The following is a 20,487-nucleotide window of genomic DNA, read 5'->3' on the forward strand; positions in this document are numbered from 1 at the left end:
CGTTCTCCAACCCTCCGCGTCCGCGACGGACAGCTCCGCCAGCACTGCAGTGACACTTCTGTTCCTGTCGCTCTGTTTTGAAACGCCGAAGGCGACAGGTGAGATCTCGCTGTCTCGCAGTATGAAGCGCGCGGCCGAGGAGGATGCCGCCGCGGCGCCGCGGGCGCCGCTCTCGCCGAAGGCGAACCTCAACCCGACCCGCCCCCCCGCGGGCGTGATGCCGTTCCGCCCCCCGGGCGCCGGCTTCCGTCCTCCGACGAAGGCCGCCGCGTTCCGTCCTCCGATGAAAACCGCCGGAGGAGGATCTGGCGCGGGCACCGCGTTCCGCGCACCGTTCGCGGCCCCGGTCGCGCGCGCGCCCGCGCCCGCGCGACCGGCGCCCTCCGCGCCGTCGTCCGCGTCCGCGCCGCCGTCGACGTCGACCTCGACGACGACGAAGGCGTACTTCTCGTGCCTCTACGCGAAGCGAAAGGCTGCGAAGAATCGCTCGTCGAAGTCGTGGCTGGACGGCATCTGCGTGTACGAGCCCCCGTTCACGACGCTGTTGGACGAGACCGGGAAAGCGTTGACGAAGTCCAGGGCGGGTACGTGCGTCGTCGGGACGGAGATGGACATCGGGAACTGGAACGTCGAGGTCGCGGACGCGATCTCGGAGAGCGACTACCAGTCCGGCAAGGCGCTCCTCGGCGGCGGCGGCGGCGGCGGCGGCGGCGGCGGCGGGGGCGCGCTTCCGTCGTCGCTCTCGGCGCCGCGCGGGCGCACGGCGGCGTTCCGGCCGATAAAGATGGGCGCCCCGGGAGACGACTCGCGCGCGACCGCGCCCGGCGGCGCGTCCGCGGCGCACACCCCCGCGGCGCGACCGCCGCTGCACGACCCCGCGCGCGAGGGCGCGACGCTGTTGTCGTCCCCCGGCGACGTTTTCCCCGGGTTCGGGCCCGCGTCCACCGCCGTCGTCGTGGACCCGATCCTCGGCGCGTCCTTGCGACCGCACCAGAGGGACGGCGTGCGATTCATGTTCGAGTGCGTCTCCGGAAGACGCGCGGGAGGGCACCGCGGGTGCCTCCTCGCGCACGAGATGGGCATGGGGAAGACGCTCCAAGTCATCGCGCTGCTGTGGACGCTTCTGAAGCAAGGCCCGCGCGGGACCCCGATGGTGAAGAAAGCCGTCATCGCGTGCCCCGCGAGCTTGGTCTCGAACTGGGGCGCGGAGATGAAGAAGTGGCTCGGGCAGACGCGGCTCGCGCCGCTGCTCGTCGAGGGCGGGGACAAAGACGCGAAGTCGCTGTTCGACGACTGGGCGTTGGCGCATCAGAAGCGATACGCCGTGCTGGTGACGTCGTACGAGACGCTGCGGTCGTACGCGTCGAAGATCGAGAGCGGCGGCGTGGACCTTCTCGTGTGCGACGAAGCGCATCGGCTGAAGAACGCGAAAGGGGACACGCTGACGGTCGCGGCGTTGCGCGCGCTGAAGTGTAATCGCCGCGTGTTGCTGTCGGGGACGCCGATTCAAAACGATCTCACGGAATACTTTGGTCTCATGGACTTCGCGTGCCCGGGGCTGCTCGGGGATTTAGGGCCGTTCAAGAAGATCTTCTCGGGGCCGATCGAGCGGTCGCGAGATAAGCGCGCGAGCGCGGATGAGCGAACGATCGGCGCCGCGCGCGGCGAAGAGCTCGCGAGGATGACGCGCGAGTACGTCCACCGAGCGTCCGCGTCGGAGGTGAACGCGCGTCACGGACTGCCGCCGAAGACGGAGTACGTCGTGTTCGTTCGGTTGTCTCCGACGCAGGCGGCGCTGTACGGCGCCCTGTTGAAGACTGCCGCGGTGAGAGGCGCGCTGGGGGGTAAAGGAAGCCCGCTGACGGCGTTACAGAAGCTCCAGCGGTTGTGCAACAGCGCGCGGCTGTTAGCGAGCGGCGGCGGCGGCGGCGGCGGGGACGTCGTCGACGAAAACGACGCCGAGGAGGATATCCGCGCTCTCAGGGCGCGAGTCCCGCGCGGGTACGACGATCCGTTCGACGCGACCGCGGACGCGCTGTCGCCTTCCTTCTCCGGAAAGCTCGCGGTGTTGTTGACGATGCTGCGGGCGACGACCCCGGGGGTGGACAAGACGGTCGTCGTCTCGGGGTTCACGTCCACGCTGGACTTGATCGCGGCGGCGTTGAGCGCCGCGGGCGTCGGCGGGAAGGTATCGTCGCGGCTCGACGGGAGCGTCGCGCCGAACCTGCGAGGCGCGATCGTGAACAAGTTCAACGACGGCAAGGGCGGCGACGTGTTCCTGTTGTCGTGTAAAGCCGGCGGCGTCGGGCTGAACCTCGTCGGCGCGAACCGGCTGGTGTTGTTCGACTCGGACTGGAACCCCGCGAACGATCTCCAGGCGCTCGCGCGCGTGTGGCGGGAAGGGCAGAAGCGCCCGGTGACCATCTACCGGCTCGTGTCCACGGGGACGGTAGAGGAGAGGGTGTTCCAGAGGCAGATCTTGAAGGGGGACGTCGCGGACGCGATGGGGATGGCGTCCGTGAACAAACGCGGCGGCGACGGCGACGGCGGCGGCGGCGGCGGCGGCGGCGGCGCCGGGAAGATGTCCCTGTCCAAGGAGGAGCTTCGCGATTTGTTCCGGTTCGACGAGCGCACGGTCTGCAACACCGTGGAGGTTCTGCGCACCGGCGGCGGCGGCGACGGGAAGGGCAAGACGCGCGAGCTCCCGAAGCACTGGCGCGAGTGCGCGAGCGCGGCGGACGGCGGGATCCCGGACCCGCCGCTCGCGAGCGCGATGGCGCTGACGCACGCGCGGCCCGGGGATGACGACGGCGGCGGCGGCGGCGCGACCGGCGGCGACCCGGGGATGCGCGTCGTGTCGTTCGTCGCGCGGATGCCGTCGTCCTCGGAATCGGCGGCGACGGTCGACGCGGAGAGGGGGTCGCGGAAGGCGGAAGACGAGGCGGCGGCGACGGCGTGAACGACGAAAGAACGACGGACGGACGGCGAATAGCGCTTTTCTACGATTTCTACGAACGCGTCTTCACGTCTACAACACCAAGTTGTAGACTACTACGAATATATCTAGCTAGAGTGGTCTAATCTATGTCGGGGACCATCTGGGGGATCATCGGCCCGTCGTGCTTATCCCTCCCGGGCCTGAAGGTCGAGCCGTTCCCGTCGCCTCCGAACAGCGTCGACTTCATAAGATCCCTCTCGCTGAACGCGGCAAATTCCGGGTTCACGATGGGACGCTTCGGGTACTCCCCGTACTCGTTCTTCACCGGCCGCGGCTCTATTTCGCCCTCGTCGTCCGGATGGCGCGCGACGCCGTGCCTCCGGAACTGCTCGATGTACCCCACGAACGAGAGGTGAATTTTCCTCAGGCACGCCACCCCGAGCGCCGTGCTCTCGTGCGCGCCAAAGTGACCCACGCCGTGAGGGGCGTCCGGCCACACGTCTAAGATGGCGTCGTGCCCCGCGTCTCGCCACTTCCTGTACATCAACAGCGTGTCGTCTAACAGCGCGTCCTCGGTGCCGACGGTGAAGATCGCGGGCGGGAGCGGGAACTGCGCCAACCACTCGTCCTCGACGTTGAGCGGCGACACGTCCGGGTCCGATCGCTTCTTCTCGTTCGGGCAGTAGCAGTCCGCGAAAAACGCCAAGTCTTTCGCCGTCTCCACGAGCCTCCTCTCCCCGAACGCCTTCACCGACGGCGTCCCGTTCAAGTCGTATATCCCGTACACCAAGTTTACGAGCTTCCAGCAGCACGACCCTCTCGCGAGCTGGACGTACACCTCCTTCGTCGCCTCGTCCAACTCAAAGTTCACCTGGCCGTCCGGGCTCCCGCGCGTCATGAGATCCCGCATGCTCCCCGCGGCGTCCTTCGCGGCGCGTATCCGCCGCCTCACGTCGGCGTCTCTTCTCCTGAAGAGCGTGCACGCGCACAAGTTCGCGCCCGCGGACTCGCCGCCCATGATGAGCATGAACGGCCGGCGGCCGTCGTCGTCGGCGTCGCGAAACCAAGTCTCGCCGTTCTCCTCCACCCACTTCGCCACCGCCTCGCAGTCGTCCAGCGGCGCGGGGTACGGATGCTCCGGGGCCTTGCGATAGTCCGGGACGATGACCACGATCCCGAGCTCGTCCGCCATCGTCTCTAGCCTCTGGTCGTTTTGCCCGTGCGCGTCGCCGAAGACCCACCCGCCGCCGTGAAACAAAAGGTATATTCCCCGCGGCGAGTACCCTTTAAACGGGACTTTGAACCACGCCTTCGGGTCCGGGCGAAACACCGCGCACTTCACGCCCGCGATCGTCATGCTCTCGCACCGCGGGCTATGAGCGTACGACGCTCGCCGCGCCGCGCGGATCTCCTCCGGGGTCTGCTCGTAGAAGTGCTTCGTCCCTCTCGCCGCGCGCTCGGCGGCGAGATTGACGGCGCGCGAGAGATGTCGCCGGGTGGCCTCGTGCCCCTCCGCCGCCGCCTCGTGCCACGGCTTCACGAAGTCCTCGCCGACGTCCGTGTCCTTCGTGACCGCGGAGAGCATGACCACCAGCGGCCAGTCGACGACCGCGTCGATGATCTCGAAGCGCCGTCCGTGTTTGAGCGGTTCCGGGTCGAGCCGCCCTGACGTCACCAGCTCGTACACCCGCCTGACCTCGTCCTCGTCCGTCGCGCGCTCGTTCATCGTCTGATGGTCGACGCTCGCGCCGTGCACGGTCGCGAGGTGCGCGCGCATGTCGTCGCCGGTGACCGTCTCCGGCGGCGCCGCGGGCTCACACCTCGCGATGATGTCCTTTCGCCCGCGATGGTGCTCCGCGAAGACCTCGTCCGAGAGCGCCCTGAGGAGCCGCCCTCGGAGCTCGGCCGCGGACGCGTTCTCGTCGACGTTCACCCCGCGCGCGGTGAGGTGCGCGCGGGCGAACTCCGCGGGCATCGTGCTGAACGTCCGCATCGTCCGCGCGAAGGAGACCTTCGCGCGCTCGTCCTCGAACCACGACATGATCGTCGGGTTCGACGGGACGCGGCGCAACGTGCGCGGCGGCATCGTGCGCGCGTTTGTGGCGGGAGAGAAGAACGCGGAATATCCTCTCGAAGATCTCACGCAGGTCTCGTCGTCTCCGAGGTGGCTGGGATGGATATCATCATAGCGCGCGACGTCGTCACGTTCGTCGCGTCGCTCGCCCGCCGAGGTCGACCGGAGCGAGACGCGCGACCGACGCGCGCGTCGACGCACTCGCGAGTCGAGCGCTCGCGCGGCGCATCGCGCGGCGAGAGACGGACGCCCGCGCGACGATCGCGAGCGCGATCGCGGGAAAGATGTCGACGACGACGACCGGCGTCGCGTCCGCGTCCGCGTCCGCGGCGCGTCGTCGCTCGCCGCGTCACCATCGCCACCGCGCGTCGCCGCCGCCGCGTCCGCGTCCGCGGGGTCAGTACCTCAGCGTCGCCGCCGCGCGCGGCCGCGTCGTCGCGTGCTGCGTCGGCGTGTGCGTCAGCGCGGCGTGCCTCGCGCATCGGCACCCGGAGAGCGACCTCCTCGCGCGTCGAAGTTCGCATCGCGGCGCGGGAGGAGGAGGAGGAGGAGGAGGAGGAGGAGGCCGCGGCGGCCGCGTCGCACCTCCGCGCGCGGTCCCGCTCGACGCCGTCGTCGCGAACCTCGACGCGGTCCTCGGCGACGGGACGCGGCGAGACGCGATCGCCGCGCTCGCCGCCGCGGTGGGCGCGTACCTCTGGGTGAAACTCTTCGACGTGCTCGCGTCCAACGACGTCCTCGAACGCAAGCTGTCCAGAAAGCTCATCCACACGTCGTGCGGCCCGTTCTTCGTGCTGCTGTGGCCGCTGTTCAGCGCGTCGCCGAGCGCGAAGTACTTCGCCGCGGCGGTGCCGGTGTTGCAAGGGATACGTCTGATGGCCATCGGCGTCGGGGCGATCGAAAACGAAGACGCGATTCGCGCGGTGTCTCGAGAGGGCGACCGCACGGAGCTGCTTCGCGGGCCGCTGTACTACACCGCGGTCCTCGTCGTGTGCACCGCGGTGTTCTGGCGCGGCTCGCCGTCCGGGATCGCCGCGCTGTCGCTCATGTGCGGCGGCGACGGCCTCGCGGACATCGTCGGTCGGAGGCTCGGGAAGGGGAACCCGCTGCCGTTCAACGCGGACAAGTCGTACGCGGGGAGCGCGGCTATGTTTTTAGGCGGGTTCGGTCTGTCCCTCGCCCTGTGCGCGTTCTTCCACGCGCTCGGGTACATGTCCGTGGACCCGGGATCGGCGGCGGGGAGGCTCGCGCTGATCGCGGCGGCGTGCACCGCGATCGAGGCGCTGCCGGCGGGGTCGTTCCTGGACGACAACATCTCCGTGCCGGTGGTGGCCGTCGTACTGGGGGGGGTGTTATTTCAATAAGGTCAGCGAAACGCGGATGATATCGATATCGCATCGTACGTATTATTCTCTATCTACTACTTCGCTTCGTCTTCGTCCTCGTCCTCGTCCTCGTTCGCGTCGCGTCGCATCGCCGTCCCTCCCATCCCGCCTCGCGTCGTTCACTCACTCGTTGTACTCCGCTTCGAACAGGTCGGACAGCCGCGCGCCCGGTAACCGCCGCGCGATGTTCCCGCCGCCCCCCGTCCTCGACTCCGTTCGGTTCACCGCGAACGCGCTCGGGGGCATCGCGGTGATGTGCCTCGGGCACGTCAGCTCGTGGCGATCGTCCCCGTCCCCGTCCCCGCCCCTGCCCACCTTCCAGTCGTGCCGCTGGCAGTCTTTGCAGCAGTAGTTCGGGCCCATGCACAGCTCGCACGTGCGCCGCGAATGCGTGCCGCACGTCACGCACCGACGCATCGACTCCAGATCTTTCTCCGCGTCTTCGTTCGACGGGTCGTTCCGGACGCACGCTTTCATGAGGTCCTTCGCGAGCCTGAGGTTCTTCTTCAGGCCGCACCGGCCGTGCATGACGCACCGCGCGACGTGATGCAGGGTGTCCCTCGCGGTGTGATCTTCGCACGTCGCGTTCACGAACGCCTCGAGTTCGTCGGCGGCGTATCGAAGGTCGGATTCGCGGTTGATGGCGTTGATGAGGATCGTCTTCGACGCGCGGAGCTGCGCGAGCCTCTCCTTGGAGTCTTCGTGAGCTTCAGTAATGGGCACCGCTGTTAAGCTGCCGACCTTACCTAAATCATCTTTCATATAGTCGAACGTTTCCACGGCTTGGACCCAGTGACGCTCCGCGGCGACGACGTCTTTTTCGCAACCCTCGCCGTCCCAATACATGCGGGCGAGCTGGCAGTTGTTCTGTACGTCCACAGTCAAGTAGTCTCCGTCCGTACACATCCCCTTCTTGAACCACTTAAACGCAGTCTCGAGGTTTTGCTCCACGCCTCCCAAGCCCTGGGAGTAGATTATCCCCAGCCTGTGAGAGGCTGAGAGCTTGAAACCCTTCTCGTCTTCCCCGAACTCACGTTCGTTGTTTACCACCTTCAGACACCAAGCGACCGCCTCCTTCACCTTCGATTCGCTTTGCTCCGCGGACAGAGGAACATTCGTAACGGACACACCCAGAATACCCTCACGGAAGCGGAACTCACTCACAATCGATTGCGCGTGGACGTGTCCGTTGTCGGCGGCGAGCTCTAGATACGACTTTCGCTCCGGGTCGTCAAACGCTTCTCTGGGGAACTCGACTTCGAAGTGCTCGTACAGGGCCCATGCGGACTCCGCGCACCCGCGCTTGGCCCTCTTGATCCGCTTATTGATCTCGTGAGCCTTAAGAGGCATGGTGCCCGCGGCGTGCTGTGCCCGCGGCGGCGTGCTGTGCCCACGGGCGCGGCGGCGGCGCGGTTCAAACTATGACGCGACCCCGCTTCAAAAAAATCAGATCGCGAGCGGAGCGCGAAAAAGCCTGGAAAAAGCTACGACGAAAACTTCCCGTCCTCCTCCTCCTCGCGCAGACCGACGCCGCACCGCGCCGCGCGACCTGCACGTCCACCCGCCAACCCCACGCGATATCTCCCACGCGCTCGCCGCGATGGCCGACCTCTTCCGCGGCGCGATCATCCGCGACTGCCTCGTCAAGTGCGTCGTCGACGGAAAGACGCTGAAGGTTCTCCTCAACCCTCTCGGGTGGGCGCCGAAACCCTCGGGGGGCTGGCTCGCGCGCCCCACGAGCGCGACCGCGCCCCTCCGCGGCCCGTCCGAAGAGGTACGCGACGGTCTCGTCGACGCCGCGGCGGCGATACCCCACGCGTACCGACGCGACATGAGCGCGGACGCGCTTCCGGTCCGCGTCGTCGCCGCTTTTTACGGCAGCTTCCGGCCTGTTTCTTCCGCGAAAACGTAAACGCCTCGCTCACAACCTCTCCCGCAGGACTGGGAAGAAGTCACCGTCCGCCTGATGTGCGTGGACACCGAGGAGAGCAGCATCCCGCGCGGCACGTCCAGGCACTACAAGCCCATCACCTACGGCGGCCGCGAAGCCGACGCGTGGCTGAAAGAACACCTCGGCGTGAAACACGACGGCCGACCGCGACCCTCCGCGCCCATCTCGTGCGACATCGAGTTCGACACCACGGAGCCGACAATCATCGGCTGCCGCAGACACAACGAGGAGAATTACGGCAGGATGCTCGCGTACGTGCACGTGGGCGGACGCCCCGTGGGAGAGAACCTGTCCCTCGCCGTCGTCCGCGCCGGGAGATCGCCGTACTTCACCAAGTACGGCCGCTCCCGGCTGTACCACGCGGAGTTTCTTCAGGCGGAGCAAAACGCCATGTCCGATGAGACCGGGCTGTGGGGGATCATGAACGCCGTCGGCGAGAGGTCCGTCCCCGTGAGCGACTACGTGCGGAACTACACGCAGCTGCTGCCGTGGTGGAGCACGCGCGAGGGGATCGTCGAGGATTTCAGGCGGTGGCAACGCGAGGGCGTGGCGAGGCACGTCCTCGTCCCGCGCGTGCACCACGAGCAGCTCGTCAAGGCCGCGGTGGACGGGGAGACGATCACCGTGCTCGTGGACTTGCAGCCCAAGGACGCGTTCCTGATGCTCGGCGTGATGCGGAACGTGGAGTACGCGGACGAACAGAACCGCCCGAGGACGGGCACGGTGATCCACGCCGGGCCGAAGGCCTTCCCGTTCAACCTGTGGCTCGATCACGCGTTCTCGGAGGAATCGGAGAAGATCAAAGCGCTGATCGAGCGACGATACTCCAGAGGCGGTCGAAACTACGCGTACGTCACCGGGAAGGCGTTCATGTACCGCAAGAAGCAGATCCCGCAGATCCTCGTGACGCGCGTCTCGCAGTTCTCGGACGCGCCGGTGAAGGACGCCGCGGCGTTGCACCACGCGGGGGAGAAGTACCACATCGCCGCCGCGTCGATGCCGCTGGAGAAGCACGGGCCGGGGGTCGCGGCGGCGGCCGTCGGCGGCGCGGCGTGAGCTGGCTGCGGGGACGAGAGGAGAACACAGAGACGGACGGACGAATACGAGTACGCGTACTCGGCGCGCGACGCGCGCGACTGGAAGGAAGAACAAACTGAAGAAAAAGACGACGACGGCGACGACGCCGACGCGCTGAAACGAAAGCGATCGAACGATCACACGGACACGACCGCGATGACGCACGCGTGATCGCTCAGCGGCGCGCCGCGATCATCCGCGATGCCGTCGATCACCTCCGCGCGTCCTCGTCCTCTCTCTTCTTCCTCATCTTCGTCCTCGCCGCCGCCGCCTCCGCCGCCGCCGCCGCCGCCGCCGCCGCCGCGGACGAGGCGCGTGAGGTCGACGACGTAGTCCAGACGCTTCACCGGCGTCTCGCGGACGTACGCGCTCTTCTTCCCGCTCCCGCGCTGCCACCACCGCCTGTGCTTCCACCGCGCGATCGGGAACGTGTGCCGCTCGCGCTCGTGCGCGTCCGCGTCGCGGTCGCGGTCGCCGTCGCGTCCGCGGCCGCGGCGGCGTTCGAACAGATCTGCGGCGCCGCGTTCCCGTCCGCCGCTCAGCGCTTTCATCATCGCGCGGTACTCCTCCGAGCCCGCGGCGACGTTCAGATCCCCGCACAGCAGCGCGGCGTCCACGCCGTCTTCTCCGCCGCCCGCGCGCACCGCGTCGGCGAGGGCGTCCACGATCTCCGGGAACTGCTTCGCGCGAGTCTCCGCGCGCGGCTGCCAAAAATCGCTCTGCAGGTGCGCGTTCAGCACGACGACGCGCTTCCCGCCTCGCGTCTCCAGCGTCGTCGCGGTCACGCCCTTATCGAACCACCACCCCTCGATCCCACTCTTCGCCTTGAACGGCGCGAACGTCGCGCGCGCGTGCGGAAATTCGCGCGCGGACAGCAGCACGAGACCGCAGCGCGCGTCGTCGGGAGCGTGCGCGTGCGGAAAAAACCGACGCGTCGTCTCGAGTATCACCTCCCTCGACGGCGCGTGCCACGCCTCCTGCAGCGCGATCACGTCCACGTCGCTCGCGAGCGCGTTGATCTGCCGCGCGATGCTCGCCGCGCGTATCAGCAGGTGCTTCGCGGTGCCCGCCTGCCCGGGGAGTTTGCCGGGGAGGAGCTGGACGTTCCAGGTGAGGACGGAGAGTTGGCCGTCGCGTCGCCGCGTGGCGCGGCGGGTGACGAGGCCGCCGGCGCGCGCGGCGGCGGCGGCGTTCGTCGACGCGGGCTGGGCGCGCGCGGAGACGGGGAGCGGGCTCGAGGGGGGCGACGCGAGGTCGCGCATGCTCGGTCGCGCGCGCGCGGGAGCGCGAGGAGAGTGGAGCGCGGGGAGCGGACGGTCGCGGCGAAAACCGGCCCGCCTCGGGAAGGCCAGCGGTCGCGTCGGGAACAGAACGGATCGCTCAGTTAGAAAATCAATTTGAGCCTGGCGTTAAAAAGACCGACCTCGGCCGCGGACGTCTACACAGCCATCACTCTAAGAGTCCGACTCCATCTCACCTCCGCGATCGCTCGTTCCTTCTCAACGATTCAACTCCCCACACCCACATACAACGCCGTCGGGGTTTCGCTTTCTCCCCGCCGGCGTCCAAAATCCGTGGCAAAACATTTAGAAGACGCCGAGGGAGATCGCCTTGTCGATCGGCATGGTCGCGCCGATACCCATCCAGATCGCGTAGAACGTGCCGATGAGGAACACGGACGTCGCCACCGGGCGGCGGAACGGGTTCTGGAACTTGTTGATCGACTCGAGGAACGGCACGGTGATGAGGCCGACGGGCACCGCGGCCATGGAGAGCACGCCGAGGAGCTTGTTCGGGATCACGCGAAGCGCGTTGAACGTCGGGAAGAAGTACCACTCCGGGAGAATCTCGAGCGGGGTCGCGAACGGGTCCGCGGGCTCGCCGAGCATCGTGGGCTCCATCACCGCGAGGCCGATGGACAGCGCGATCGTGCCGAGGATGACGACCGGGAAGATGTAGAGAAGGTCGTTGGGCCACGCGGGCTCGCCGTAGTAGTTGTGGCCCATGCCCTTCGCGAGCTTCGCGCGAAGGACGGGGTCGGAGAGGTCCGGCTTCTTCGTGACGCTGGCGACGACCTGGAGGCTGCCGCGGGACTTGGGGGTGGTCACGCTGTCGAGGATGGCGCCACGGGGGGTTTTTTTAGAGGGGTGGGGGAGGAGGAGGTCAGGATTCGTCGGAGGGGACGATCGATGATTGAGTTGCGTTCGTGACGTCGACGATGCGATCGATCGCGCGATCTTGTCGATCTGGGCGCGCGATCGCGCGCGCGTCGCGGCCGCGGCGCCGTCTCTCCGGGTCTCTCGACCGCGCGGGAAGGACGCGAGGATAGTTCGGGAGCGAGCGCGCGCGACGCGAGCGGGACCGAGCGTCGCCGTTCGCCCTTCCCCGCCCCTCCGCCCGTTCGCCCCCTCCCTTTTATCCACATCGCCCTCTCGCGCGCACGAGCCCTAAGATGGCGCTCGGATCGTCGCGCGCGCGGCGCGCGCGAGCGACCTCGACGGCTAAAAACGCGATATAATCGACATCACTGCGACGGGCATCGCGCGCGCGAGTCGCGCGATGCCGTCGACGCTCGATGACGACGGCCGACGCCGCGATCTTCGACCGCGGCGTCGACGTCATCGCGCCACGGTGTTTATATCTCCTCGCGGCTCGAAAAAAATAAAATCCCGAACGGAGCGGATCGACGTCGACGTACCCGAGCGGCGCGAACGCCTTCGTGGCGCCCGCGAACTGGGTGCGCACGGTCTTCTTCGCGCGCACGACGGCGCGCGGGGCGACCGCGAAAACGGAGGAGCAGGAGATAGCAGCCATCGTGTGTGATGCAATGCCGGAACGACGCGCGCGTCGACGGGAAACGACGACTCCGAGAAGCGGAGCGCTACACATCATCTCGGCACGCCACTTCAGATTGCCGTCTCGACCAATCGCGTGTCGGTACATGCTTCGATACCAGTTATATTTCGCTTTCTGCTCGTAGCGCGTGTAGGTTTCTTTTCCTGCCAGTTTTTCTCCCCGGCGGTTCAACAGCGCTCGCAGCTCGCGCGTCGACTCAGTCCGCACGCGCCGCGATGGACGGCGCGCCCCCTCCCGGGGCTGGCGCCCCCCCGCCTCGCGAGCCGGTCCCGGTGGATCCTCCGCCGATGGGCCCTCCGCCGCCGACCGCGGCGGCGGCGGCGGCGCCACCGCCGATGGGTCCTCCCCCGACGCGCGCGGGTCCTCCTCCTCCCCCGCCGGCGTTCCCTCCTCCTCATCATCATGACGCCGCGGCGTCGGCGCCGCCCCACGCCGCGCCCGCGCCCGCGCCCGCGCCGCCTCCCGCGCGTCCGCCCGCGCCGCCCCCGCCGCCCCCGGCGTGGCGACCCTCCGCGGTGTTCGAGCGCGCGCCCGGCGCGATGACGTTCACGCCGATCCCGCCGTCGTCGGTGCGTCCGGGGGACCTCGTCGCGACGCACGCGCTCGCGCGTCAGGGCGCGTGGCGGCTCGTCCTGGACAAGACGAAGCACTTCCTGCTCACCCCGGGGAGCTCCCCGGGCGCGGGCTCGCCGCAGTGGCTCGCGGCGAAGACGTACCAGATCGCGTCGCTGGTGAAGCTTCGATCGCACGCGGCGGCGAGCGAAGAGATGCGCGCGCTCGGGGACTTGGACGACCCGAGGTACAACACGAACGCGGACGGGAGCTGCGCGACGCCGTTCGCGCTGCGGTTGATCCGCGCGGACCTGCCGCGGCTGTTGGGGAGGATGAGCGAGTCCCTGGACGCGCACTACGCGCTCGCGGAGCGCTGCTCGCGCGAGGCGAACGCCGCCGCGGACGAAGATGAAAAAACGCGGTGGTCGCGTCGACGAGACTGCGCGCTGCACGCCGCGGTGAACCTCCACCTCGGCGCGAAGGACCACCTCGCGGCGCTCGCGCGGTTGGACTGGCTCGCGCGGCGGTGCGCGTCCACCGCGGAGCGCGCCGTCGTCCTCTCCCTCGCCGGCCGCGTGCATCTGCACTTGGGCGACGTCGACGGCGCGCGGATGTGCTTCGACGCGGCGGCGGCGGCGGCGGGACCGGATGATGAGCCGCGCGACGACGACGACGGGTACGACTACACGCGCGCGCAGAGAGCCATCGACGCGGGGCTGCTCGCGTTCGCGACGAAGGAGTACGCGACGGGGAAGAAGCACTTCGAAGACGCGCTGCGCGTTTCGCCGAGGGACCCGAACGCGGCGAATAACCTCGCGGTGGCGCACGTGTACGTCGGCGACCTCGCGGGCGGGGTGAAGGTTTTAGAGCGCGCGATGACGACGGACGTCACCGCGAACGCGCAGAAGGAGTCGCTCGCGACGAACTTGTGTTCGATGTACGAGCTGCTCGCACCGGAGCCGGTCGTCGCGAAGCGGGCGCTCGCGGGGTGGCTCGGGAGGGTCGCCCCGGACGATTTGGACCTCACGTGCACGCGGTTGTGATTCGTAGACGCGGTTGCGATAGAAATTAGGTGCAGTAGAGCGCGCGCGTCGTCGTCACGACGTTTTCTTCCCGTCGATCCCGTCGCTCGCGGGCTCGGTCGCGTCGAAGTGCACCTCGTGCTTCATGTCGCGAAGCATCCCGCTGTAGTGACGAATCCGCCCCGGGATGCGGAACCGCGCCGTCCGCGAGTGCCGTTTCCGAATCCCGAGCGGGCGCGAGGCGTCGTTTACGTTTTCGTTTCCGCTTTCGTCTTCGCCCCCCGCGGCGTCGCTCCCGGCCGCCGCTCTCGTCGGGATCTCGCTCTCGCCGACGCGCTCGAGGCTCGAGCCGCGCGCGCCGCCGTCGCCGCTGCCGCCGCCGCCGCCGCCGAGGACGCTCTTCCCCGCGTCGGACCGATGCGGTCGGTCGATTTCCTCCGACTTGAGCGCCTCGGCTTTGAAAATTTGCCCGTCCGTCCCGGCGAACGTGAAGCTCGGGCCGTCCATGAGCGCGCGTTGAAGCACGAGCAGGAACCGGTTGTTCGCCTTGAGCTTCTTCGTGAACTCGCTCGCGTTGAACGCGAGCTGATAGAACATCACGAGCTGCACCTTGAGCGGGTCTTGTATCTCGCGGCAGAAGATCTCGAACGACCCCGGGGTGTAGTTGACGACGTCGCTGTCGATGTGCGTGGACATGACCTTCTCGATGTAATCCACGTCCGCGGCGTGGATGCCGATGTCCACGGTGAGAAGCGTCCGCATCCACAGCGGCGGCGACCGCGAGAGGTTGAAAACCTTGCTCTCTAACACCGTCGACGCGGGCACGAAGATGACCTCGCCCCAGAAGTTTACGACGTCGAAGAAGTTCAAGCCGAGCTCTCGCACTCTCCACGCCGTCGTGTCGTCGCCGAGTCGAATCCAGTCCCCGACCGTGAACGGATTCGTCACGAATATCATCACGAGCGTCCGGAACATCGTGCTCGCGGTCGTGCCGAACACGAACGCGCACGCGACGAGAACGCTAGAGATGACGAGCCACAGCGACGCGATGTCCACCTGGTATATGGCCAGGGAGACGAACATCGCGACGGAGTAAATCACGAACCCGATCATCACGCCGACGTTTTTCACGAGGTTCGACGTGTCCGACAACGTCTTCCCGAACGTCTCGCGTTCCGTGTATATCTTCCTCAGCGCGCTCGCGATGTTGCTCTCCGCGAGCGCGGCGACCCCGGACTCGCCGCCGCCGATGAGATCGAACGCTTCTTTGACCTGGTCCGCCTCGATGAAATCGCCCACCGCGTCCGGGGTCACGAACGGCTGGCCCGCTCTTCGCAGGTGCGTGAACATCATGCGCGCGGCCTCGTCCGCTTCTCGCTCTGTGGGGGAGTCCGCGCCCAGGACGCCGCCGCCGGCGCCGCTGGTCGGCCGCACGTTCGACCGCGACGCGCCGCCGCGAAGCCCTCTGCCTTTCGAGCCTCTGCTCCCCCCCTTGCGGCCGTGCAGCGAGTTCACCGCGCGCGTGGTCATGCGGAAAGGCAGCGACAGCCGTCCTCGTTTCACGTGCCTCACCGCGGCGTTGATGACGGACAAGGACACCTTCGACGCGTCGACGGCCTGCTCTGTGCTCCCGACCGCGGCGGCGGCGGCGGCGGCGCTTATGGGCGCGTCGTACCCGCCGTCGGACAGCGACGACGCGTCGTCGTCCGTGATCGACCCGGGACCGGGGACCGGCGCCGGGACCTGCCCGCCGAGCTGGTCGTCCCTCGGCTCGGGCGAGTGCCTCCCCAATCGCGCGTCGCTCGCGGGCGGCGGCGGCTGAGGGTTCTCGTCCGCGAAGTGCGCGTGCGCGTGCGGAGGTGGCGCGCCGCCGCGGCCGCCGCCGTCGAACGTCGGAGGCGGCGGACGCGGCGCCGAGAGCGTCCGGGGCTGGTGTCGCGCGCCTTCCCTCGGCGTGCTCGCGGCGGTCGCGTTCAGACTCGTCCCGAGCCCGTCGCCGTCGCTGTCGTCCCGCGACCCCCAGTTCGGGGAGTCCTGGCCGTTCTTCCCGCCCTGGCCACCGTGGCCGCCGCCGCGCCGGTGCCCTCTCTTCGGCGACAGCGCCGCCTTCGCCGCGAGCGCTATGGACGCCATGCCGGACAGCTTGTTCGAGGAGCCGAACCTCCCCTTGGTCGCGGCGAAGCCCTTCACGAGCGTCCACGACGCTTTCGGCTTCACCCGCGCGCGCGGTCGCGGCCGTATCGGCGGCCCCGCGAGCTTCTTCAGTATGGACTCGTGCCGCACCGTGCTGTGCAGCTGCTCCCAAAACGTGGACGAGTGCAGACGCGACGTGAGATACTTCAGCAGCATCTTGTGCCCTAACCGGAACGCGAAGACGACGCACGCGCAGGCGAGACCTCGCACGACGTCCGAGTACACCGTGTCCCTGATGGACGGTATCGGCTCGATGAGCGTCGCCCACGCGATCGTCACGCCGACGACGAAGAGGAAGTGTTTCGAGTGCCGCCGCGTCGCGTGGAGGAAGTAAATCACGCTCCGCCACCTCTCGTCCGTTCGCCCGCCGTCCGACGTCTTCCTCACCGTGCTCCTGCGCACTCTGTCTAACGTCCATATCGACGCCTTGACGACGTGCCGCGCGATGAACATCCCGAGGATCACGCACGAGGCGAACATCACCCACCGCCACGTGTTATCGGAATCGTCCGCGTCGGCGGATTCGTACAGCCACACCGCGACCGCGCCGACGACCGCGCCGACGATGAGGTCCGCGCGATGCAGAACCCATCGCGCGGCGATGGACGCGACGTCTCGCGCGCCCGCGCAGTACGCGTCGTCGTCGTCGTCGTCGGACGCGTCCGAGTCGACGTCGTTCGCGTCGTCGCGTCGGTCGTCGTTCGCGTCGTCGTGGTTCGTTATTTTAACATTCGGTGCCGACGATGTCGGCGGCGGCGCCGGTTTCTCTTCCGCGAGCACGTCGGGGTACGACGGCACGCGCGGGGTGTGCCACCCGCTGCCGTTACTTGGTTTCGCGTCCGCGTGCCCGAGCCAGAGCTTGACGTCGTCGTGGCGCGCCGTGGACGCCATCGCGGCCGCGCGGGTCGCTCTGCGCGGCGCGCGCGAAACGCGTGAAAACGCGTGAGTCAGCGTTGGACGCGTCGAAACGAACAACTGTCACTCGCGGTGCGGTGGAGGCGGTGCGTTTCTTTTTCAAACCATCGTTTATCGGTATCAACGGTTTCAAAATTTGACCGCTTCCCCTTTCAACTGACCGATGAACATTCCACCCGCTCCTAAAAGTCAGTCGTCGGGGTGCCGAACCGCCGACGCGCGCGGATCTCGCGAGCGCGCCGTCGCGCGCGCGCCGCACACCCTCGCGCGCGTCATGGCGAGCGCGAGCGAGGTCCGTCAGAGGGGCTCCGGCCCCGGGCGCGACCTGAACGCCGCGAGGGTCGCGTACGACGCCCTCGACGTCGACCTGAGCAGGGTAGCGCACGACGCGAAGAAAGCGCACGGCTCCGCGGAGGCGCACGCGGGCGCGAGCGGGAAGTACGTCAAGTCGTTAGTCTTCGGCGGTCTGGACGGGATCATCACGACGTTCGCGGTCGTCGCCGCGTCCGTGGGAGGGTCGCTCGGGAGCGACGTCATCCTCTTGATGGGGTTCGCGAACCTCGTCGCGGACGGGCTCTCCATGGGATTCGGAGACTACCTCTCGTCCAAGGCGGAGTTCGAGTACACCCGCGCGGAGCACAAGCGCGAGAAGTGGGAACTCGACGTGCGTCTCGCGCCGCGCTCGATTAAACTCGTCCGTCGGCGTCCCCCCCGCGGTACCCCACGAGACGCGTCGCGTCGCGTCGTCGCCGTCGCCGTCGCCGTCGACGGCTGACCGACTGACGTTCGCCGCTCTCCTCTCCTCCCTTCTCCCTCCGCTCGCGCAGAACTACCCCGAGGGCGAGAAACGGGAGATGGTCGAGCTGTACGTCGCGCGCGGGATGACGGAAGCGGACGCGGAGAACGTGATCGACGTCATGGCGAAGTACCCAAACTTTTTCCTGGACGTCATGATGGTCGAGGAGTTGGGGTTGATGCCCCCCGACGACGGCGAATCGCCGGCGAAGAACGGCTTGGTCACGTTTCTCGCGTTCGTCTGCTTCGGGTTCGTCCCGCTGACGTCGTACGTCCTCGCGGGGGTCACTGGCGCGAGCGCGGACGCGAACTTCATCGCCGCGTGCGTTCTCACCGCGCTGATGATGCTCGCGCTCGGCGCCGCGAAGGCGAAGTTCACAAACCAGAGCACGACGCGGTCGGCGGCGTTGATGTTGTTAAACGGGTCCATCGCGGCGACGGCGGCGTACCTCGTGTCCTGGGGGATCTCCAGCGCGCTGTGACGACGCGCCGCGTGATTGTGTCGCTCGGCCGCCGCTAGCTCGCTATTCTATATATTCCTATTCATATTCCCGCCCACCGTATCTATCACGACCTCGTACTTTCCGTACTTTTTACACACTTTTTATTACATTTTTTGCGCTCGCACGACCGCCGCGGTCGCGCGTCTTACGTGGTCTTACACACTTGAAATACAACAAACAGACTGAAATCTCGTACATCGCCTTGTTCTTCTTTCGCTCTTCTTTCTTTCTTCTTCGTCTCACTCCTTCGTCGATCACGCGTGCGCGTGGACGTTGCGGTACAGCTGGAACTCCACGCCCGCGATGTTCACGATCTGTCCCGGCTTCAACTTGATCTTGCTCCAGCTCGACGCCGGCGCGGGGCGGCCGTCGACGAACAGCTCGTCCGAGACGAAGCCTCCTCCTTCGTCCTTCGTGGAGTGTTCCGACGCTTTCGTGCTGTACAGATACAGCGCGTCGCCTTCTTGTTCGAACATCGCGTGCGCCATCTCGAACCTTCCCTCGTGCGAAGCGCAGAGCGTGGACACGTCGATCGCGTGCGTCGGGCAATTTTGATTCGACGCGCCCGAGAGGCGCGCGCCGTTGCCGCCTCGCGACGCCGCGCACCCGACGCCGTCGAGCTTCCACGACGTCATCGCGCGCGTCGCGACGTTCATCGGGGCGCGCGGCCGCGCGACGCGCTTCAGGTGGATCGTGTTGATCTGTCGCGAGGACAGCGCCGAGGTTGCCGAAGTGACGATGGCGTTCATGACGGAAAATACGATACGCGATTCGTTCGAAGCGGCGCGCGAGAGGTTCTTGCTTTACGTTCCGCGAGAGGGAACGGGAGGCGGTGGAGGTTGAGGAGGACCGGAAGCACCGGCGAGGGCGCGGAGAGCGTGAGCGAGGATCGCGTGCGAGTCGCGGAGGCGCGCGTTGGAATGGAGCGCGTCGAACGAAAAAGCAGATATTTTTGCTTTTGCTGACGTGTGCGAATCTCTCATCCGACGCGGCTTTTTTCGCGCGAAAGGGGCGCTTTTTCCCCGACGGACAGCTCGCGACGCGCTCGATGTTACAGGTACAAACGACGAACTTAATGTTACAACGCCCTCGTCTTATCTAGGGCTAACTTACACGTACTTCACGCGCCGACGCGCGACGCCGCCATGCGGGCGGACGCGCGAACCCGCCCCGCGCCGCGCCGAAAGAAAACCAAAACGATCGCTCGCGACGACCTCGCGCTTTTTTATCCGCGCGCTCCGACCTACCTTCGTATCTTATATCTCCCCGCCGCCTCTCACGCGTGCGCGTGGACGCTTCGGTGCACCTCGAACTCGTCCCCGCCGAGGTTAAGCACCGCGCCCGGTCGCAAGAGCCACCTCTGGAACGCGGGAATCTCGCGCCCGTCGACGAGAAGGCCGCCGCTCGAGCGCGTCGGCTCGCTCGACGGCGTGCGGTGCAACGCCACGGGCTCCGCGGCGCGAGGCGCGTCGCCGACCGTCACCGCGCGAATCTGCGACGTGATCGTGCTCCAGAACTCCTGCACGGAGACGAGGAACAGGAAGAGCTTTACCATCGGCATGCGCTCCATCGGGGCGAGGTTCTTCGCCCACTGCTTCGTCGCGCCGGAGAGGCTGTTTTGAAGGGGAGGAGGTCAGGGGGTTGTTGAGTGAAAAAAAAAAGATCGAATCCGAGTCAGCTCCGCGACGGGGCGCGCGGGCGCGGTCGCGTCGATATCCGCGCGCGAGACGCACTCGTCGGTGTCCGGCGTCTTCATGGCGTACACGAACAAGTTCCCGCCGTCTTGCTCGAACACGACGTCTTGCATCGCGAATCGACCGTGGTGGGAGTCGCAGAGAGACGAGACGTCGATCGGTCGGAGCGGGCAACGACTCGCTTCGGGGGGCGGTCGACGGACGAGCCGCTCGTCGCCGCTTCGCGCGCCGGCGCAGCCGACGCCGTCGAGGGACCACGTCGTGGACGCGCGCGGGCCCGCGAGGGCGCCGCGCTTGGGGGTTTTCACCCGCCGGGGGTGGAACAGGTGGACGTTGCTGACGCACGCGCGCATGGTGGGAGTGCGCTGACATCGGCTGGCGTTGTGTGTGTGTTATTTCAAGTCTCCGTGACGTGCAGCCCTAGAAATGGCGTGGCGGGGGCGATTTGCGTGGGGCGTCGCGTCGGATTCGTCCAGTCTTGCTGTGCGTTTTTCATCGCTCCCGCGCTCTCGTCCGTCTTCGTCGTCCTCCT

General features: G+C 67.5%; 12 protein-coding genes across 12 annotated transcripts; 5 read left to right on the forward strand and 7 right to left on the reverse strand.

Moving 5' to 3' along the window:
- Nucleotides 1-121: 121 nt before the first annotated feature.
- On the forward strand, nt 122-2,959 carry RAD54B (SNF2 super family; the record flags this gene model as incomplete). Its single annotated transcript, XM_003057874.1, has 1 exon — nt 122-2,959. One exon carries the CDS (start codon nt 122-124, stop codon nt 2,957-2,959), a length of 2,838 nt encoding a protein of 945 aa, XP_003057920.1.
- A 118-nt stretch (nt 2,960-3,077) lies between these two features.
- MICPUCDRAFT_47170 (uncharacterized protein) lies at nt 3,078-5,024 on the reverse strand (the record flags this gene model as incomplete). Its single annotated transcript, XM_003058254.1, has 1 exon — nt 3,078-5,024. The coding sequence occupies one exon, from the start codon at nt 5,022-5,024 to the stop codon at nt 3,078-3,080; it is 1,947 nt and encodes a 648-aa protein (XP_003058300.1).
- A 602-nt stretch (nt 5,025-5,626) lies between these two features.
- On the forward strand, nt 5,627-6,370 carry MICPUCDRAFT_5805 (uncharacterized protein; the record flags this gene model as incomplete). Its single annotated transcript, XM_003057875.1, has 1 exon — nt 5,627-6,370. A coding segment is annotated over one exon (744 nt), but the record flags the coding sequence as incomplete, so codon positions are not given.
- Nucleotides 6,371-6,520: 150 nt separating this feature from the next.
- MICPUCDRAFT_39537 (uncharacterized protein) lies at nt 6,521-7,747 on the reverse strand (the record flags this gene model as incomplete). Its single annotated transcript, XM_003058255.1, has 1 exon — nt 6,521-7,747. One exon carries the CDS (start codon nt 7,745-7,747, stop codon nt 6,521-6,523), a length of 1,227 nt encoding a protein of 408 aa, XP_003058301.1.
- A 250-nt stretch (nt 7,748-7,997) lies between these two features.
- Nucleotides 7,998-9,404, forward strand: MICPUCDRAFT_39538 (uncharacterized protein; the record flags this gene model as incomplete). The annotated part of the gene is made up of 2 exons (XM_003057876.1): nt 7,998-8,171; nt 8,337-9,404. 2 exons carry the CDS (start codon nt 7,998-8,000, stop codon nt 9,402-9,404), a joined length of 1,242 nt encoding a protein of 413 aa, XP_003057922.1.
- A 158-nt stretch (nt 9,405-9,562) lies between these two features.
- Nucleotides 9,563-10,687, reverse strand: MICPUCDRAFT_57643 (uncharacterized protein; the record flags this gene model as incomplete). The annotated part of the gene is made up of 1 exon (XM_003058256.1): nt 9,563-10,687. One exon carries the CDS (start codon nt 10,685-10,687, stop codon nt 9,563-9,565), a length of 1,125 nt encoding a protein of 374 aa, XP_003058302.1.
- Nucleotides 10,688-11,011: 324 nt separating this feature from the next.
- On the reverse strand, nt 11,012-11,965 carry PETD (cytochrome b6-f complex subunit IV; the record flags this gene model as incomplete). Its single annotated transcript, XM_003058257.1, has 2 exons — nt 11,012-11,479; nt 11,954-11,965. The coding sequence occupies 2 exons, from the start codon at nt 11,963-11,965 to the stop codon at nt 11,012-11,014; spliced, it is 480 nt and encodes a 159-aa protein (XP_003058303.1).
- Nucleotides 11,966-12,496: 531 nt separating this feature from the next.
- Nucleotides 12,497-13,876, forward strand: MICPUCDRAFT_57645 (uncharacterized protein; the record flags this gene model as incomplete). Its single annotated transcript, XM_003057877.1, has 1 exon — nt 12,497-13,876. One exon carries the CDS (start codon nt 12,497-12,499, stop codon nt 13,874-13,876), a length of 1,380 nt encoding a protein of 459 aa, XP_003057923.1.
- MICPUCDRAFT_67678 (small conductance mechanosensitive ion channel family) lies at nt 13,877-15,385 on the reverse strand (the record flags this gene model as incomplete). The annotated part of the gene is made up of 1 exon (XM_003058258.1): nt 13,877-15,385. The coding sequence occupies one exon, from the start codon at nt 15,383-15,385 to the stop codon at nt 13,931-13,933; it is 1,455 nt and encodes a 484-aa protein (XP_003058304.1). The 3' UTR covers nt 13,877-13,930.
- Nucleotides 15,386-17,237: 1,852 nt separating this feature from the next.
- Nucleotides 17,238-18,308, forward strand: MICPUCDRAFT_57647 (vacuolar iron transporter family; the record flags this gene model as incomplete). Its single annotated transcript, XM_003057878.1, has 2 exons — nt 17,238-17,627; nt 17,791-18,308. The coding sequence occupies 2 exons, from the start codon at nt 17,238-17,240 to the stop codon at nt 18,238-18,240; spliced, it is 840 nt and encodes a 279-aa protein (XP_003057924.1). The 3' UTR covers nt 18,241-18,308.
- A 33-nt stretch (nt 18,309-18,341) lies between these two features.
- On the reverse strand, nt 18,342-19,036 carry MICPUCDRAFT_47173 (uncharacterized protein). Its single transcript, XM_003058259.1, has one exon. The coding sequence runs from the start codon at nt 19,008-19,010 to the stop codon at nt 18,516-18,518; it is 495 nt and encodes a 164-aa protein (XP_003058305.1). The 5' UTR covers nt 19,011-19,036; the 3' UTR covers nt 18,342-18,515.
- Nucleotides 19,037-19,316: 280 nt separating this feature from the next.
- MICPUCDRAFT_47174 (uncharacterized protein) lies at nt 19,317-20,308 on the reverse strand (the record flags this gene model as incomplete). Its single annotated transcript, XM_003058260.1, has 2 exons — nt 19,317-19,874; nt 19,995-20,308. The coding sequence occupies 2 exons, from the start codon at nt 20,306-20,308 to the stop codon at nt 19,538-19,540; spliced, it is 651 nt and encodes a 216-aa protein (XP_003058306.1). The 3' UTR covers nt 19,317-19,537.
- Between the last annotated feature and the right edge of the window lie 179 nt (nt 20,309-20,487).

The sequence above is a fragment of the Micromonas pusilla genome, assembly GCF_000151265.4.
Source record: "Micromonas pusilla CCMP1545 genomic scaffold MICPUCscaffold_4, whole genome shotgun sequence".
Lineage (NCBI taxonomy): Eukaryota > Viridiplantae > Chlorophyta > Mamiellophyceae > Mamiellales > Mamiellaceae > Micromonas > Micromonas pusilla.